The following is a 17678-nucleotide window of genomic DNA, read 5'->3' on the forward strand; positions in this document are numbered from 1 at the left end:
TCTTAAGAGAAACTTAAGCAGAAGCCCTAAGCGTTCAGGCTCTGCCCTGAGGAGATCCCCTTTGCTCTATGGAAAGGCTGTTGTGGAGGCAGCTCTGTCCCACAAGTGCCCACTGCCTGTCCCTGCCTGCGGGCACAGCACTGCCACGCAGCACCGCTGTGACCAAGCTCAGAGCCCTCAGGCCTTCCCGCAAGGCAAGGGGTGAGGAGGAGAGTGTGGAAGGGGAGGGAGAACAGCTCTGGGAGATCAAGTACAGGTGCCTGGCAGTGCTGCCATGACGGAACTCTTTTCCCCTCCACCCCTGCCCACAGAAACTGTCCCTGCAACTCAAAAAAGGCTTTGGAGGAAAGATATCAGGAAACAAATGTCGTTGAATATCTCTTTCTTTTGTTGAAACACATAGAGAGTACAGCTCCACATTTACACCGCCGACCAGTAAGAAAAGGGAAAGATCTCAGGAAAAAGAACGCAGTCACTGAAGGTGTTTTATTTGGTTTCAACACAGGGGGACCACAGCTCCTCAGTTGCAGAAGCATGATAACTGTTATGCAGCAGATAATGAGCAGTTCATTGCTTCAGAAAATCATCCAGATATCTGCTTCCACACTGCATCCTTGAGCTGCTGGTTCCTCAAGCTGTAGATGAGGGGGTTCAATGCTGGAGGAACCACTGAGTACAGAAACGACACCACCAAATCCAGGGATGGAGAGGAGATGGAGGGGGGCTTCAGGTAGGCAAACCCTGCAGTGCTGAGAAATAGGGAGACCACGGCCAGGTGAGGGAGGCACGTGGAAAAGGCTTTGTGCCGTCCCTGCTCAGAGGGGATCCTCAGCACAGCCCTGAAGATCTGCACATAGGACACCACAATGAAAACAAAACAGCCAAAAACTAAACAGGCACCAAACACGCTGATCCCAGCTTCCCTGAGGTAGGAATGTGAGCAGGAGAGCTTGAGGATCGGAGGGATTTCACAGAAGAACTGTTCCACAGCATTGCCCTGGCAGAGGGGCAGGGAAAATGTATTGGCCGTGTGCAGCAGAGCATTGAGAAACCCAGCGCCCCAGGCAGCTGCTGCCATGTGGACACAAGCTCTGCTGCCCAGGAGGGTCCCGTAGTGCAGGGGTTTGCAGATGGCAACGTAGCGGTCGTAGGACATGATGGTGAGAAGACAATACTCTGCACCAATAAAGAAGATGAAGACAAAGAGTTGGGCAACACATCCTGAGTAGGAAATGGCCCTATTGTCCCAGAGGGAATTGGCCATGGATTTTGGTACAGTGGTGGAGATGGATCCCAGGTCAAGAATAGAGAGGTTGAGTAGGAAGAAGTACATGGGGGTGTGGAGGTGGTGGTCACAGGCAATGGTGGTGATGATGAGGCCGTTGCCCAGGAGGGCAGCCAGGTAGATGCCCAGGAAGAGCCAGAAGTGCAAGAGCTGCAGCTCCCGTGTGTCTGCGAATGCCAGGAGGAGGAACTGGGTGATGGAGCTGCTGTTGGACATCTGCTGCCTCTGGACATGGGGCACTTTCAAACACAGGAAAGACATAGACAAGTTAGGGGACCCTTCTCTGATGAAAATCAAACTTATTTCTCATAGAACCACCCCCAACCTGCCTCTTCTCATAAGGAGGACCTTTGGTAGGTCACGTTCACAAGCTCTCGTTGCTCCTCACTGAGGTTGCCCCAGGAGGCAGAAGGCTGTGATGTGGACTCTGCAGGAGTCAGTGCTGCCCTACAGCAACAGGGGGACAGAACACAGAGTGATCTCAGGATGAGTCCACTCCTGATATCAAAGAGCTTTCCAGCATTGTCCCTTCCCATGCACTCGACTGCAGAGCAGAGCAGAGTTGAGGGGATTTTGCTTTGTGTCTTCTGTCCTGATTGCCCCAATACACCTCAGGATGGTTTTGATGCAGAAACTCATGGCTATTCTGCTTCACTCCAAGTGAAGTCTCCTGAGTCCTGACAGGCAAATGGGCTCTCCCTTAATTCGGAGTGAGCACAGCTGGTCTGTCCATCAGCCCTGGCTTCAGCTTCCCTGTACTGGAGGGCTTTTGTACTCGGGTGCTCTCCCCAAAAGAAACTGCACTGCTGGGAGCAGAGGAATCCCGTTCCCCAGTGCAGATCTCCAAATACCCTCATGCTTCCTACCTGAGGGGGAATCTCAGCTCTCCCCTCCCAGTCTGGGACACAGAGGGCTCATTGCTGCTGCCTCCATGCAGACGATGAGCAGCACTTCCATGGCTTTAGTGCTGAGGTCTCTTCTCCATGGGACTGCTGGATAACACAGAGATACCATGGGAGAGCTGTGCCCTTCCGGAGGGCAGCCTGCAGCCCAGAGGATTCACCAGGGAACGAGTCAAATGTCCTAAATCTGGGGTGTCCTGAAAGGAGAATCTGCTCGTTTGCATTGCCCTGAACCTGTCAATTAGGAGAGGGATTGGACCCTTTACTCCCTGCATGGCAGAACCCACAGGACGGCTCCATGAACTGCACATTAACCCAAACCCCATCCCAGAAGGTCCAGTGATGAGAACCTGAAGCAAAGCAGGAGAGGAAAGAGGGAGACATGCACAGCGCTGCTGCCGATGGAGCCAGCACAGAGACAGACAGTTAGGGTGGGGTGGTAATCTCTCCTTTGAAGGGGTGAGGCTGCTGGGAAGGTGACTGACCACCCGGCCTGAAGAGAAGAGGCAGGAGAGGAGAGCCTGGGTTTGCTCCATGGCAGGTGCCTGCTCTGCAGGGGATGGCAGGCAGGAGCCTGAATCCCCCTTCCCATGGTGCTAATGGGAGCAGATCCTTCTCCATCCCTGCCCACGTCTCTTCTGCCTGGAGCTTGTCCCTGCTGAGAGCTGTTTCTCTGTCCCAGGATCTCCTCCCTGTCTGTGCTCACAGAGCCCACCCCACCCACTGTGTGCTCAGCTCTGCCCTGCAGAGCCCTCCTGGCAGTGGGGCACTGCTCAGGGGCACCTCTGGGTGTGCAGGGGCTGAGGAGCAGCTCAGAAAAATCCTAACGGGAACTGGAGTCCCAGTGTCTTTCAAGAAGAGAGAAATAAATTCCCACCTCCCACTGCCCCCCCAGCCAAGCAGGAGTGGAAACCTGAAAGCACAGACTCCATCCCTTCCAGGTGAATGCTGCCTTGATGCCATTCTTCAAAAGCACCCTTTGCACCTGGATCTTTGAGAAGCCCTGACACACACAGCACCCTCTCAACAGCAGAAGGACCCTGTTCTGCCCTGCTGGGGGTCACTCCTTCCCCCACAGCTTCTCCCACAGGTCCATGGGCAGCTCCCCGGGCAGGCTGAGCACTGACCCTGGCAGGCGGCAGAGTCCCCGTTCCCACCACCCAGAGCCTGGAGTGCAGGGAACCTGCTCTGAACGACAGCCCAGGGCACCCCTGGCTTCACAGCCCTTCCAAAGTGCATCACAAGAGCCCCCTCCTCGCAGATCCCATGAGCTGAGGGCTCTGCAAGCTTAGGAGATGCCACCAGGATCCACAGCTGCATTGCCCTGCACCCAGACTCACCGTGTCTAGGACTGCAGAGGTTGCTCCTCCAGTCAGCTCTCAATCATCCTCCCACTCCTGACCATGTTTAAGCTCTCTCTACCTTGCTCATCTCTCTTAGAAACCATGGAAGTTCCCTTCTCCCTGCTGGGCTTTGTGGAGTTCTTGGGCAGAACATGAGCTCCCTCAGTGCCAGGAGCCCAGCCCAGCTCAGCAGCAGAGGAGCAGCCCAGGGCATTTAACGATCCCTCTGGTGGGTTTGATGCCGAGTCCATGAACCTCATCCTCTTAGAGGAAGTTGAACAAACTTCTCAAGAAGTAAAACTCCAATTCAAGCTCCAAAGTTTCTTGTAGTGTTAATGGGTCCCACGGAGGGCACTGCTGAGAAAGCATCTCCAGGGCCCCGTTAGAGCAGAAAAGTGGAGGCAGTGATGAAAGGTTGAGAAAACAAAGGTAATGGTGGCTCTGACGCTGAGATGTGTTTCATGAATCCAAAAGGCCAAGCCATGACCCTCTTAACCAAGTGGCAAAGCCTTGAACCCTAGATCCTTAAAGGGAGATCCTGTCCCTCACTCATTCCTCGGGGCTCTTCCTGGGCAGTGGGATGTGGGGATGGGCAATGCCAAAGGCAGGACTGTGGAAAAACACCTCCCAGGCTCCTGGGTGGGAATGAGGAGGCCATGAGACCCTGGGACTGTAAGGATGAGGTGTTTCCTCTTTGGCATCAGTGTCAGAGACAACAGCCATAGACAAGGAAAAGAAGACTTTGGTTCTGTTGGGGGTTTTGAGCCTTGTTGGAACCCTTGACCATCTCCACCGCAGGCAATGATGTCCCACACCTCTGCCTGTCGGCTGCAGACATCCACCCTGTCACTGCACCTTGCTCTCCCCTGAGCATCTTCCTTTCTTTACTGATACCTCTCTGTCCTCCCTGGGTGTTCCTAGAAAGACAAAGCCTTGGGCTGGTCCACACTCCCCAGGAGTGACGAGTTGTGCATCAGCGCTCGTGCACTGTAGGGAATCTCCAGCCATGGGGCAAAATCACCAAAGAAGTGATAGGAAATGTGAAGGAGTAGTCGTAATTCTGGAACCAAGAGCTCATCTGCTGTGTTGGATCATAGGATCATAGCATCATCAGGTTGGGAAGGACCCACTGCATCATAGAGTCCAACCATTCCTAACACTCCCTTAAACCATGTCCCTAAGCACTTCATCCACCCATTCCTTAAACACCTCCAGGGAAGGCGACTCGACCACCTCCCTGGGCAGCTGTTCCAGTGCCCGATGACTCTTTCCGTGAAGAATTTTTTTCTGATATCCAGCCTGAACCTCCCCTGGCAGAGCTTCAGGCCATTCCCCCTTGTCCTGTCCTCTGTCACTTGGGAGAAGAGGCCACCTCCCTCCTCTCCACAACCTCCTTTCTGGTAGTTGTACTCTCTACAACTCCACAAAATCCTCCGTGCAGCTCTCCAGCCACTCTTCCCCCAGTCTGTAGCACTGCATAGGGTTGTTGTGCCCCAAGTGCAGGACCCGGCATTTGGCCTTGTTGAACCTCATGCCATTGGTCTCAGCCCAGCAGTCCAGCCTGTTCAGATCCCTTTGCAGAGCCTCCCTACCCTCCAGCAGATCCACACTTCCACCCAGCTTAGTGTCATCTGCAAACTTGCTGAGGGTGCACTCAATGCCTTCATCCAGGTCATTGATAAAGACATTGAACAGAGCTGGACCCAGTACCGAGCCCTGAGGAACCCCACTTGTGACTGGCCTCCAGCTGGAGTTAACTCCATTGACCACCACTCTCTGGGCCATCCAACCAGTTTTCAACCCAGGAGAGTGTGCGCCTGTCCAGGCCAGAGGCTGACAGTTTCTGAAGCAGAATGCTGTGAGAAACTATGACAAAGGCTTTACCTGAAGTCCAAGAAGACCACATCCACAGCCTTTCCCTCATCCAGTAGTCGAGTCACTTTGTCATAGAAGGCGATCAGGTCAGTTTGGCAAGATCTGTCTTTCATGAACCCGTGTTGACTGGGCCTGATCACCCGGTTCTCTTGCATGTGCTTCATGATAGCACTCAAGATCACCTGTTCCATGACTTTCCCTGGCACTGAGGTCAGACTGATAGGCCTGGAGTTCCCCGGATCCTCCCTGCAACCCTTCTTGTAGATGGGCACAACATCAGCCAGCCTCCAGTCCAGTGGAACTTCCCCAGTCAGCCAGGACCACTGGAAGATGGTGGAAAGGGGTTTGGAAAGGACATCCGACAGCTCCTTCAATACTCTTGGGTGGATCCCATCCGGCCCCATAGACTTGTGGGAGTCTCGCTGGGCAAGCAAGTCTCTAACCGCCTCCTCTTGGATCATGAGAGCCTCATTCTGCTCCTCTAACTCCTGAGTTTGTACACAGGGGGAACAACTTCCCTTACTATTAAAGACTGAGGCAAAGAAGGCACTAAGTACCTCAGCCTTACCCTCATCCCTTGTCATTGCTGTTCCTTCTGCGTCCAAGAGGGACTGAATATTCTCCCCAGTCCTCCTTTTCTTGTTGATGTATTTGTAGAAAGATTTTCTACTACTTTTCACAGGCTTAGCCAGTTTGATATCCAGTTGGGCCTCAGCCCTCCTGATTTTTTTCCCTGCACGATCTCACTTCCTCCCTGCAGTCCACCCAAGACGCCAATCCCTTCTTCCAAAGCTCATAGACATTCCTCTTCTTTTTCACGTCTCTCAAGATCTCTTAGTGAATAAGAGAGCTCAGGTGACCTCTAGTCCAAAGCCCAGCTCCAAGCAGGGCCTTGTCTGAGGTCAGCCCAGGCTGCTCAGTCCATGTCAGCATCCACAGAGAGAGTTTAGACACCAACCAGGCACCGAAGCCACGATTACAAGAAAGGCTTTCAACAATTACCGGCTCTGTGAACACATCTGTCGGTCAGCCATGCCTTCTGTGATACCTGGGAATGTCCACCTTCTTGTGCAGATGAGTGGGATCCTTCTGCCAGAGTCCTGGCCCATCTCCAGCCCATGGGGTGCTTTAGAGAAAGGTTGTCAAAGAATCAGGTAATAGAGGAATTGTGTCATAGAAAGGTCACAGATGAGTCAGGTCATATGAGGCTTTGGTTATTGAAGGGTCAGAGAGCAGTCAGATCAGAGAACATTTGGTCCACATATGGAGGTGATCACTGAATGGTCCCAGAAGTGTGAGATCATAGTAGAGCAAGGTCACAGAAAGTTCAGGGGTCATATGAGAGTAGAGTCATAGACCTGGGGCTGGAAAGACACTCAGCTCTCTTCTGTCCCAGCCACATCTTTTTGCTAAGCAAAGCCTTCACACACACGGGTTCTGTGCGCTTGGTCCCAGGTTTCCTCATGGCAGGGATGAGGTTGCCTGGTGCCACAGCTGTAGGGCTTCAGCCCCAATGGGCAGCAATGCCCTCAGCCAGGGACACAGGCAGGAGGAGATGGAGCTTTTCCTGATACATGGTCACAGAGCTCAGCACAGAGGCCTTCAAGGACAGCATCCTCCAAGTTCAGCATGGGTCCAGACCAAGATTCAGTCTCAACTTGAAAGGCCATTCAAGGGCCCCATGATGAGTGTTTGCTGCTTCAGGAACACTTAGATAAGAAAGAAAGACCCTGTGTGGGCACTGCTGAATTTAGGAGGAGCAGGTGTATAGAGATCTGAGATTCACTGTGTCCTCTTTGTCCCTGTCTTCCCCAGCAAGTTCTCCCAGGCCACTGTGACTCAGGACGGGATTCTGGAGGAGATGGACCAGTGGTGGGTGGGGAACAAGTCAGGGATCACTTGAGCAAATACAATGCTTCCCATTCTGTGGGACAGGAGGGACAGTATCCCAGGGAGCTGAGTGAGCAGGATGATATCCCACTGAGGCCACTCTCCATCATTTTCACAAGGCCATGGAGACTCCCTGACCACTGGCAATTCTTCCACTTTGCATGTCCTTTCCAGAAATGGCCAATGGATGAGCAGGGGAGCTAAAGGCTGTGCCCCAGACTTTTTTCCCTCAGATTCTATTTCTGGATATCTGAAAGAGAAGAAGACTGGATTCCCTTTGGGCAGATTGTGTCTCACCATCCTTCTATTACCAAACTCCTCTATAACCTGAATGATTTGGGACTCAACTCTTCTATGACCCAATACTTCTATGACCTAACTCTTCTAAGACTTTTCTGTGACCCGATCCTTCCTTCTCCTGACTAAACTCTTATGCTTCTATGACTTGACTCTTCCATGACCCACATATTTTATGACCCTTCAAGCACCCAAATGATTTATGGCCTGAGACATCTGTGACATAACACCTCTATGAACCTTTTGGAACTGAATTCTTTCATTACTCCTCTATGATCCATCTCATCTATAACCTGACTCTTCATTGACCCGTCCCTTATATGACCTGACACTTCTGTGACTCGAGCCTTCTGTGACCTTCTATGACTTGACCATGCTCTGAGTCTTCTGTCACATGACTTTCTATGACCCAAGTCTTCTATCACTCTTCTGTGACACAAATGCCCTGACTCCTCTATGACCCAACACTTCTAAAACCCGAGCCTTCTGTGGCTCATGCCTTCTATGACCCTTCTACAGGTTGCTATGACCTGGCTCCTCTAAGACCAGAACAATCTATGACCCAATAATTTTATGGCCTAACACCTCTATAATCTGACTCTTTGATGACCCTTCTATGACCAAACTCTTCTATTATCCAAATTAACTCTCATTTTTCTGTGACTCAACTCTACTATTATGAGAAAATTCTGTGACCTGAAACTTGTAGGAACCTTCTATGACTGAACTCTTCTATTGCTCCTCTAAGACCTGACACATCTATAACTCAACTCTTCTGTGACCTGCCTCTCATATAATCAGGCCTTTCCATCACTCGAGCCTTCTATGACACAATACGTCATTCCATGACCTGACTTTGGTCTGACTGTTCTACGATGTGACTTTCTATGCCTCCACTCTTCTATGACTCTTCTATGACGTGACACTGATATGAACCTTCTGTAACCTGATTCTTGTATTACCTGATGGTTCCAAGACTCTTCTCTGACCCAACCCTTCTCTGAACCAAAACTTTTTTGACCCTTCTATGGACAAACCCTCCCAAAACCCCAAATAAACTCACACTTCAGTGACTCGACTCTTCCACGGCCTCAATATTCTATGAACCTTTTATGACCTTAATTATCTATGACCCAGGTCTGCTATGAGACTTCTATGACCCAACTCTTTGATAAACCTTCTATGATTGAATTCCTCTATCACTCCTCTGTGATCCAACCCTTCTATCACCTGACTTTTCTCACACACAAGTTTTCTGCAACTCTTCTATGAATCAACACTTCTATGACCCTGACCTGCTATGACCTGACGCTTCTACAACTGCATGGATCTTGGTGTGAGATCCTTGGCATCTCATGTAACCCTACAGGCCTGTGTTTGGAATGACGTGGAATAACTGCTCCCAATTTAGTTCAGCAGTGTGAGAATGTTCATGACACCAGCGTCATTGCAGTCAAAGCCAGATCTGCCTGCCCAGGGCCTGGGGGTCAGGCCTTGGCCTTTCTGCTTCACCAAGCAAACCCAGGCTTCTCTCAGCATCACAGCTGCCTGCACAGTGCCTTTGCCTGCCTGCAATCATGGCCTCCAATTCTCGGCTCTAACGAGTCCCTGGGGAATCTTTCTCACTAACCATCCTCACTGAGACCAATTAAGACTTCAAGGAACTCTGAGTTCTGCTTTTGACTTCTTGAGAGCTTTCTTCAATCTCCTCTCAGAAGATGAGGTTCAAGGACTCATCAGCAAATCCACCCTGGGTCTCATTAAAATACAGAAAGCCTTAACGAGCTCTTTGTCTTCCTGGAGATTTCTCCAGGTCTTCAAGCCTTGTACATCTCCTTGGAGTCATTTCCCAGTGTGGTTAAAGAGGAAGATTTCAAAGTGCACCTAAGAAATACATGTTTTTATTTAAGTTCATTTTACCATTCTTTTCAGACTCATAGAATGGTTTGGGTTGGAAGGGACCTTAAAGCCCATCCAGTTCCAACCCCCTTTGCCATGGGCAGGGACACCTGCACTGGACCAGACTGTTCAAGGCCCAATACAACCTGGCCTTGAACACCTCCAGGCAGGGGGCATCCACAGCTTCCCCGGGAAACCTGGGCCACTGCCTCACCAACTTCTTTGTAAACAATTTCATCCTAATGTTTAATCTAAATCTTTCCCTCTCCAGTTTAAAGCCATTCCCCCTTGCCCTATCACTCCATGTCCTTGGAAAAAGTTCCTCCCCAGCTTTCTTGGTGACCACCTTCAGGTACTGGAAGGCCACTATAAAGTCTTCCTGAAGCCTTCTCTTCTCCACCTTAAGGAATTTCCAGGAGAAATTCACATTACTTTGTAAAATCTCTATTGAAAGAGCACAGAATTGGTGAAGGTCTCTCGTGAGTGAGGACAAGCAAGCACCAGGGTGCCCAGGTCCATCTCCTCAGAGCACTCCTCAGCTGGCCAGGTCTCTGCCCATGCTGCTCCATGGAAGTGATTTTGACTTGTGGGTTGAGCTGAAAATAGTTTAATAGCTGAAAGAAAAAAGATAAAGACTTACATAATCCAAACCCACAACCATTGTAAATGCCATCACTTCCCACCTCCCTCACGCAGACAGAAATCCTAACAGTATACCATCACCCATCACCTCGAACAATAAAAATCTCTGTTTCTTCTGCCACCGATTTTTTTCGCTGAGAGTGGCATCTATGTTATGGGATCTCCTTCTGGTCAGTCGGGGTCAGCTCTCCTGGCTGTGTCCCCCTGACAACTTCTTGCCCACCTGCAGCCACTCACTGGAAGGCAGCAGAGTGAGCAACTCCTGACGCTGTGCAAAGGAGACAATCACTGCCCTCACTCTTCTGGCACCAGGACGATGCCACAGGACCCAAAGGGTCTCACAGTTCAAAGGCAAAGTGGAGAAACTGGAGCGGATCTGGAGGAGGTCTGCCAGGATGGAGTTAGGGGCCCACAGCATGAGGTGTGAGGGCACACTTAGGCCTCCTGTGCAGGCTCGGGGCTACCTGCTAAGTGGGTCTCTACATCTTCTGCTCCTAGAAGAACTTAGGGAATAATAGAGCTCAGGTGACCTCCAGCCCAAAGCCCAGCTCCAAGCAGCACTATCTCTGATGTCAGACCAGGCTGCTCAGTCAACGTCAGCATCCACAGAGAGTGTTTAGACATCAACAAGGCACCAAGGCTACAAATAAAGGAAAGGACTTTGGCATTTGACCGGCTCCATGAACACGTCTATTGGTCAGGCACACCTTCTGTGATACCTGGGAATGTCCACCTTCTTGTGCAGATGAGTGGGATCCTTCTGCCAGACTCCTGGCCCATCTCCAGCCCATGAGGTGCTTTCAAGAATGGTTGTGGAAGAGTCAGGTAATAGAGGAATTGGGTCTTAGAAAGGTCATAGGTAAGTAAGGTCATATGAGACTTGGGTTATAGAAGGGTCAGAAAGCAGTCAGGTGAAAGAATGTTCGGGCCACATATGGGGGTGGTCACTGAATGGTCCCAGAAGTGTGAGGTCATAGAAGAGTCATCGAAGAGTTAGGTCATAGTAGAGCAAGGTCACAGAAAGGTCAGAGAAGAGTCATATGAGAGTGGGGTAATAGAAGGTTTGAGTCATAGAGGATCTGGGTCATTCCAGGGTAATGGAAGATTTGGGTCATTGAAGGGTCACGTCACAGAGGGACTGAAGAAGACTCAGTGTATGGAATTGTTATAGGAGAGTTGGCTGATAGAAGGGCAGGGTCCTGTCATAGAAGAGTAATAGAAAAATGAGGTCATTGAAGAGTAGTGTCATAGTAAATTGGTCATAGCAATGTCAGAGATGTGTTGCATCATACAAGAGTCACAGAAAGGTGATAGAATGGTCAGGTCACAGAAGTGTTGGATTAGAGAAGAGCTGGGTCATAGTACTGTTAGGTGATAGAATCATAGAATAACTAGGTTGGAAGGGACCCACAGGGTCATCGAATCCAACCATTCCTAACACTTCCTAAACCATGACCCTCAGCACCTCGTCCAACCGTCCCTTAAACACCTCCAGAGAGGGTGCCTCAGCAACCTCCCTGGGCAATCAGTTACAGTGCCCAATGACCCTTCCCGTGAAAAATTTTTTCCTGATGTCAAGCCTGATCCTCCCCTGGTGGAGCTTGAGGCCATTCCCTCTTGTCCTGTCCCCTGTCACTTGGCAGAAAAGTCCAGCTCCCTTCTCTCCACAACTTTCCTTTCAGGAAGTTGTAGAGAGCAATAAGGTCTCCCCTCAGCCTCCTCTACTCCTGGCTTAACAACCCAAGCTCTCTCAGCTGCTCCTAATAAGACTCTTTTCTCCAGCTCCCTCACCATCCTCATTGCTCTTCTCTGGACACGCTCCAGAGCCTCAACATCCTTCTTGTGGTGAGGGGCCCAGAACTGAACGCAGGATTCAAGGTGCGGTCTCACCAGTGCTGAGTACAGAGGGAGAATAACCTCCCTGGACCTGCTGGTCACACCGTTTCTGATCCAAGCCAAGATGCCATTGGCCTTCTTGGCCACCTGGGCACACTGCTGGCTCATGTTCAGCCTGCTGTCAACCAACAACACCAGGTCCTTCTCCTCTCTGCAACTTTCTAGCGAGACTTCTCTTAGTCTGTAGCACTGCATAGGGTTGTTGTGCCCCAAGTGCAGGACCCGGCATTTGGCCTTGTTGAACCTCACACCATTGGTCTCAGCCCAGCGGTCCAGCCTGTTCAGATCCCTTTGCAGAGCCTCCCTACCCTCCAGCAGATCCATGCTTCCACCCAGCTTAGTGTCATCTGCAAACTTGCTGAGGGTGCACTCAGTGCCTTCATCCAGGTCATTGATAAAGACATTGAACAGAGCTGGACCCAGTACTGAGCCCTGAGGAACCCCACTTGTAACTGGCCTCCAGCTGGGGTTAACTCCATTGACCACCACTCTCTGGGCCATCCAACCAGTTTTCAACCCAGGAGAGTGTGCGCCTGTCCAGGCCAGAGGCTGACAGTTTCTGAAGCAGAATGCTGTGAGAAACTGTGTCAAAGGCTTTCCTGAAGTCCAAGAAGACTACATCCACAGCCTTTCCCTCATCCAGTAGTCGAGTCACTTTGTCATAGAAGGCGATCAGGTCAGTTTGGCAAGATCTGCCTTTCATGAACCCATGTTGACAGGGCCTGATCACCCGGTTCTCTTGCATGTGCTTCATGATAGCACTCAAGATCACCTGTTCCATGACTTTCCCTGGCACTGAGGTCAGACTGACAGGACTGTAGTTCCCCAGATCCTCCCTGCAACCCTTCTTGTAGATGGGCACAACATCAGCCAGCCTCCAGTCCAGTGGAACTTCCCCAGTCAGCCAGGACCTCTGGAAGATGATGGAAAGGGGTTTGGAAAGGACATCCGCCAGCTCCTTCAATACTCTTGGGTGGATCCCATCCGGCCCCATAGACTTGTGGGTGTCTCACTGGGCAAGCAAGTCTCTAACCACCTCCTCTTGGATCATGGGAGCCTCATTCTGCTCCTCTAACTCCTGGGTTTGTACACAGGGGGAACAACTTCCCTTACTATTAAAGACTGAGGCAAAGAAGGCACAAAGTACCTCAGCCTTATCCTCATCCCCTGTTGTTGTTGTTCCTTCTGCATCCAATAGGGACTGAATATTCTCCTCAGTCCTCCTTTTCTTGTTAATGTATTTATAGAAAGATTTTTATTATCTTTCACAGATTTAGCCAATTTGATTTCTAATTGGGCCTCAGCCCTTCTGATTTTTTCCCTGCATGATCTCACTTCCTCCCTGTAGTCCACCCAAGATGCCTGTCCCTTCCTCCAAAGCTCAGAGACATTCTTCTTCTTTTTGATGTATATCAGGATCTCCCTGCTCAACCGAGCTGGCTTTTTCCCCCCACCGGCTCCTTTTCCAGAACACAGGGATGGCTTGCTCTTGAGCTACTAGTATTTCATTTTTTAAGAGCGCCCACCCAGCCCTCGTGGGCTCCCTTGCCCTGAAGGACTGTCTCCCATGGGACTTTGCCAACCAACCTTCTGAACAGTCCAAAGTCTGCCCTCTGGAAGTCACTTCTGTGACTATTGAGTGACCCAATCCTTCTTTGAACTGAAACTTCTATTACCTGGCTGTTCTCTGACCCTTATATGAACCAACTCATCTATGATGCCTCTAAGACCCATCCCCTCTATTACCCGACTCTTCTACAACCTTTCTCTGACCTGAATCTTTCGAATCTCCTTTGACCCTACCATGAAACTGCATTGATTTGATCCTTCAATGCCCCAGTTCTTTAATGAACCGCATCTTCTATGACCCCACCATTCCATGAGCCTGACCCCTCTAGAGGATCTCACAGTCAATGTGTCAACCAGGTGCCTTCTGCTGGTCTGTCAGAGACACTGCCAGATGTGAGCTTCCAAGCCCCCTTCATGGCCTGTGCCTTCCTACTGGGTGATGGGTTCTTGAGACACACTGGGCCACATGATACCTTGTCCACCCAAGGGAATGTCGGGAAGATGAGCCAAGGGAGGTTTAGGTTGGATATTAGGAGAAGATCCCTTCACACTCACAATATTCTATGATTCTAAGATTCTTTATTTTTCCTCCAAAGAAACCAACAAGTATTACTACACAAATAAAACATAATGTGGAAAAGGATCGCTGGTGTCGTTTCATCATAAATCGATCCCTTTGGAATTTAAGATACTTGAAGGACTTTGGAAAGGGACCTAAGAGTCTCCATCCCGTTATCTTCTCCTTCTCCTTCCCCTTGGCTTTGGCTGAACAGAAGAGGCAGTCTGGCATCCGGGCTGTTCCTCAGCAGCCTGGTCCATCGTATTGGCTCTGCCAGGGGAACGGAAAGGGCTTTTCTCTTTGAGGGCCCTTAGGAGACTCTTGCTTCTTGGGGAGACGGATGTTTCTGACTCCACGTGCCCTTGCTGAGGACGGGCAGGGCTCTTCTCCTTGGAGGCCTCAGCGACCCCAGACTGGGAGGGGACTCTTGCGACTTTCTTCTGTAAACTGGAAGTCTGTAAAGGAAAAGAAAAGCAATTTTCTTTAGTGACGGAAGAGGCCAGCAGAGACCCTGGGTAGGAAAGGTGTCCCAGACTGCTCAGAGACAGAGGTTTTTGTGGTGAACATCCAGCCCGCTCAGCAGCTCAAGAGTGGGCCCCATCCAGGCAAAGCAGAGGGAGAAGCCCTCTCTGCTGGACAAAGAAACCAAACACAGCAAGAGGAGTGTTCCGCTGGCTTTGCTCTTACAAGACAAGGGCGAATATTCTCTAAGCTCTCCAGACCAAGGCTCCCCCTGCAGCGTTCCTGCACGGGGACGGTGGCAGAAGGCCAAGGAGAAGCGAGCCTCTCCGGCAGGGGAATGCCAGCACCCAGCACTGGAGCGGCACAGGCCAGAGGAAGCCTTCCCAAACAAAAGGTGAGAGCAAACACATCTTTCCTGACATTTTGTTTGATAACTTCTATCTCGGGAGGTGATTGAGCCCCACGCATTCAATGGAAGATCAAAATAACACATGACAACGCCTCACTCAACCCTCTGTGAACAGCTCTGCAATGTCAGGAGGATTCCTGCCTGGAAAAGGGACTTCCTCCTCCTCATCCTCCAGCCCTCGCCCTTATGTCACCACTCAGCCTCTCCCACAGCATCTGTGCCTCTCGCATGTCGGCATCGGTTCGATGCTGCAGCAGATTCGCCGGGTGCTCGGGAAACTCCTGGCCCTGATCAGGAGCCAAGCTGGGAGGGAGCCAGCCCTGCCCTGAGGATTTGCTTCCCAGGGCTCACTGCTGAGATCCAAAATTCCTCTGCTCACGCACACAGAACCATTTCCAGGACACAATCCAAGAGCTGTCAAGTAATGTTTCTCCAGCTCTAAGCCAATTCCCCTCAGAATGAGTGAGGTGCACACAAGCCATCGGCAGCAGCCTCGAGGATCCCCTCAGCCTGTGTTTTGCCAAGGGACGCTTGCTCTCCTCAGCCAGACTGGGGCACAGGCGTGAAACCATGAACCCCAGCTGGCTGAGAGATGCTCCGAGCAGGGTCTGTGTGGGGCTGCTCTTTCTGGCTCTGAACAACACCCTTCTCTTGGGCAGATCTCACAAACGCTTTTGGAGATGGATGTCAGTGTAGAAACAGCATTGCCCAACAGTTATTGGCCTCACAAGCGGCTTTGGTGGCAGCTGAGGTGCTGGTAACCCACAGGGCTCTGGCTGTTTCCAGAAAGGACGCCCCATCTGCCCGATCACTCCCCAGAGCTGAGCCCTCATGGTGTGAAGGCCAAAGGCAAAGGCAATATCGACCTCCAGGGACTGCCCAGGGCATCTGCTCTGCGCACCAACCCCCTCAGCTCCACTGTCTGCCGGCACACGGCACAAAGAAACGGGCAGAGCTCAAGGTGTTGGAACCCCCTCCTGCAGCCCTGAGTGCTGATGATGCCTCAGCAGCTCTGGAGGAGCCCCAAACACAGTCCCACACATCCCGGGCAGGGAATGAGCCAGAAATACCAGACCCTGCCTGTCTGAGTCTGCGCTGGCATCTGTCGATCGCTGCTGGTGTGCAGCTGGCCCAGGAGCACCCAGGAGTTCCCTGAGGACACGACTTCCCCGGCAACGTGAACCCTGGCGGCACTTACCTGGCTCTGCCCTTCGAGCTGGAAGGAGGCCTTCTCCTTCTGCAGCTCCTTGCGCTCCCGCTCCAGATCCTCCCACCATCTCCGGAGCTGCTGCTCACGCTGAGCCAGCCTGGCCTCCTTCTCCATCAGCTCCTTCTCCCAGGCTTCCCTCTCCTTCTTCCTCTTCTCTGGGGAGCTCTTGGACATCGGTGACCCTGCTGGCAGCAGGGAGGCTGATGTTTCACTCTCTCGGCATTCCTCCTTCGCTAAGATGGGCAGGTTATGAGGAACACACGCTGCTGCTCTGGCTGATGCATCTTTCTCCTGCCCTTCCTCCTCTTGCTTTTCCTTAGGGCTCAGTGCATTTTTCTTCATACGGGAGTAGATCCACCAGCACCCCAGAATTCCCACCGCTCCAGGAACGGCATAGAACAGAACATCACGGAAGCGTAAAGCCATGCTGCAGAGCCTCAGTTTTTCCCTAGAAGGAGAAAGAGAAATCTTTGTCAAATGGTCACAGGGAAGGGAATGCGAAGCCTGAAGTTCTATCAAGGCCTTCAGGTATTTCTGTGAGCACAAACAGGCTCATTTTCCAGCTGCTCTGTACATCTCCATCTCTGCTCCACCAGCAGGACACGGAACAGGAACCTCACCTGAGACCAGGGATACCCGGACATTGCTCACCAGGGCACTCATCACTCTCCCCTCACCTTTATGCTTAAAACAATTCCCCTCCTTTCTGTGAGTGCTCCCTGCTGCCCGCTCCTGTGGTCAGAATTCCTGCAGGAACACCCTACGAGCTGTCTCACAGCCACACCACAAATTGACCTTAACGGAGCTCCCATCACTCCCCTCTCAGCAGTTTCTGATGGAGCAGAGCCCCATTCTTCTCCACTGCCCTGTTCAGCTGCACCAACTGCACAAACAGTTCTCCCGCACCATCCTGTGGTGCAGGACGGCAGCAGCAGGACACCCAAGGATGGACAGGGCTGTCCTCAAGACCAGCAGATAAAACGCTTCTGTACCAGAGACGGTCAGCTGGGACAATCCAGACCCAGTGTGGAGCACTGGATGCGCCAGGGAGTTCCCTCTCAACATGCAAGAAGAGAGTTTGGCAAACACTCACTCCAGATATTCAGGGCTCCCTACACCCAGGAAGGTCCATTCTGGGGACCGGCTGCTTCAAGGCTCCACCAGAAGAGAGACCAGGACAACTCCCAGGTGTTGGAGGCCCCGTGCTCTGCAGGGACAGACCTGACCGTGCTGCCGCTCCCTGCCCCCTCCACATCCCGACTGGAGAGATTACGCCACCAAACCCCAAAATCAGGGGAAATCCGGATTGCAATTAAGGACTGCACTGAATGATCCCAGAGCAAACAAGCAGGCAGCTAAATTGGAAGGGAGCTTCAGCATCCAGGCCAGGATGGCTCCCTACACAGCCCGGAGTCAGCGATACAGCACTCGGAAACAAAT

The 17678-nt window shown here is 51.5% G+C and overlaps 1 protein-coding gene across 1 annotated transcript; it reads right to left on the bottom strand.

The window, feature by feature from the left end:
- Nucleotides 1-583: 583 nt before the first annotated feature.
- On the bottom strand, nt 584-1525 carry LOC128850603 (olfactory receptor 14J1-like). The gene has a single exon (XM_054055563.1). The coding sequence runs from the start codon at nt 1499-1501 to the stop codon at nt 584-586; it is 918 nt and encodes a 305-aa protein (XP_053911538.1). The 5' UTR covers nt 1502-1525.
- Nucleotides 1526-17678: the final 16153 nt, after the last annotated feature.

The sequence above is a fragment of the Cuculus canorus genome, unplaced genomic scaffold (assembly GCF_017976375.1).
Source record: "Cuculus canorus isolate bCucCan1 unplaced genomic scaffold, bCucCan1.pri scaffold_114_arrow_ctg1, whole genome shotgun sequence".
Taxonomy (NCBI): domain Eukaryota; kingdom Metazoa; phylum Chordata; class Aves; order Cuculiformes; family Cuculidae; genus Cuculus; species Cuculus canorus.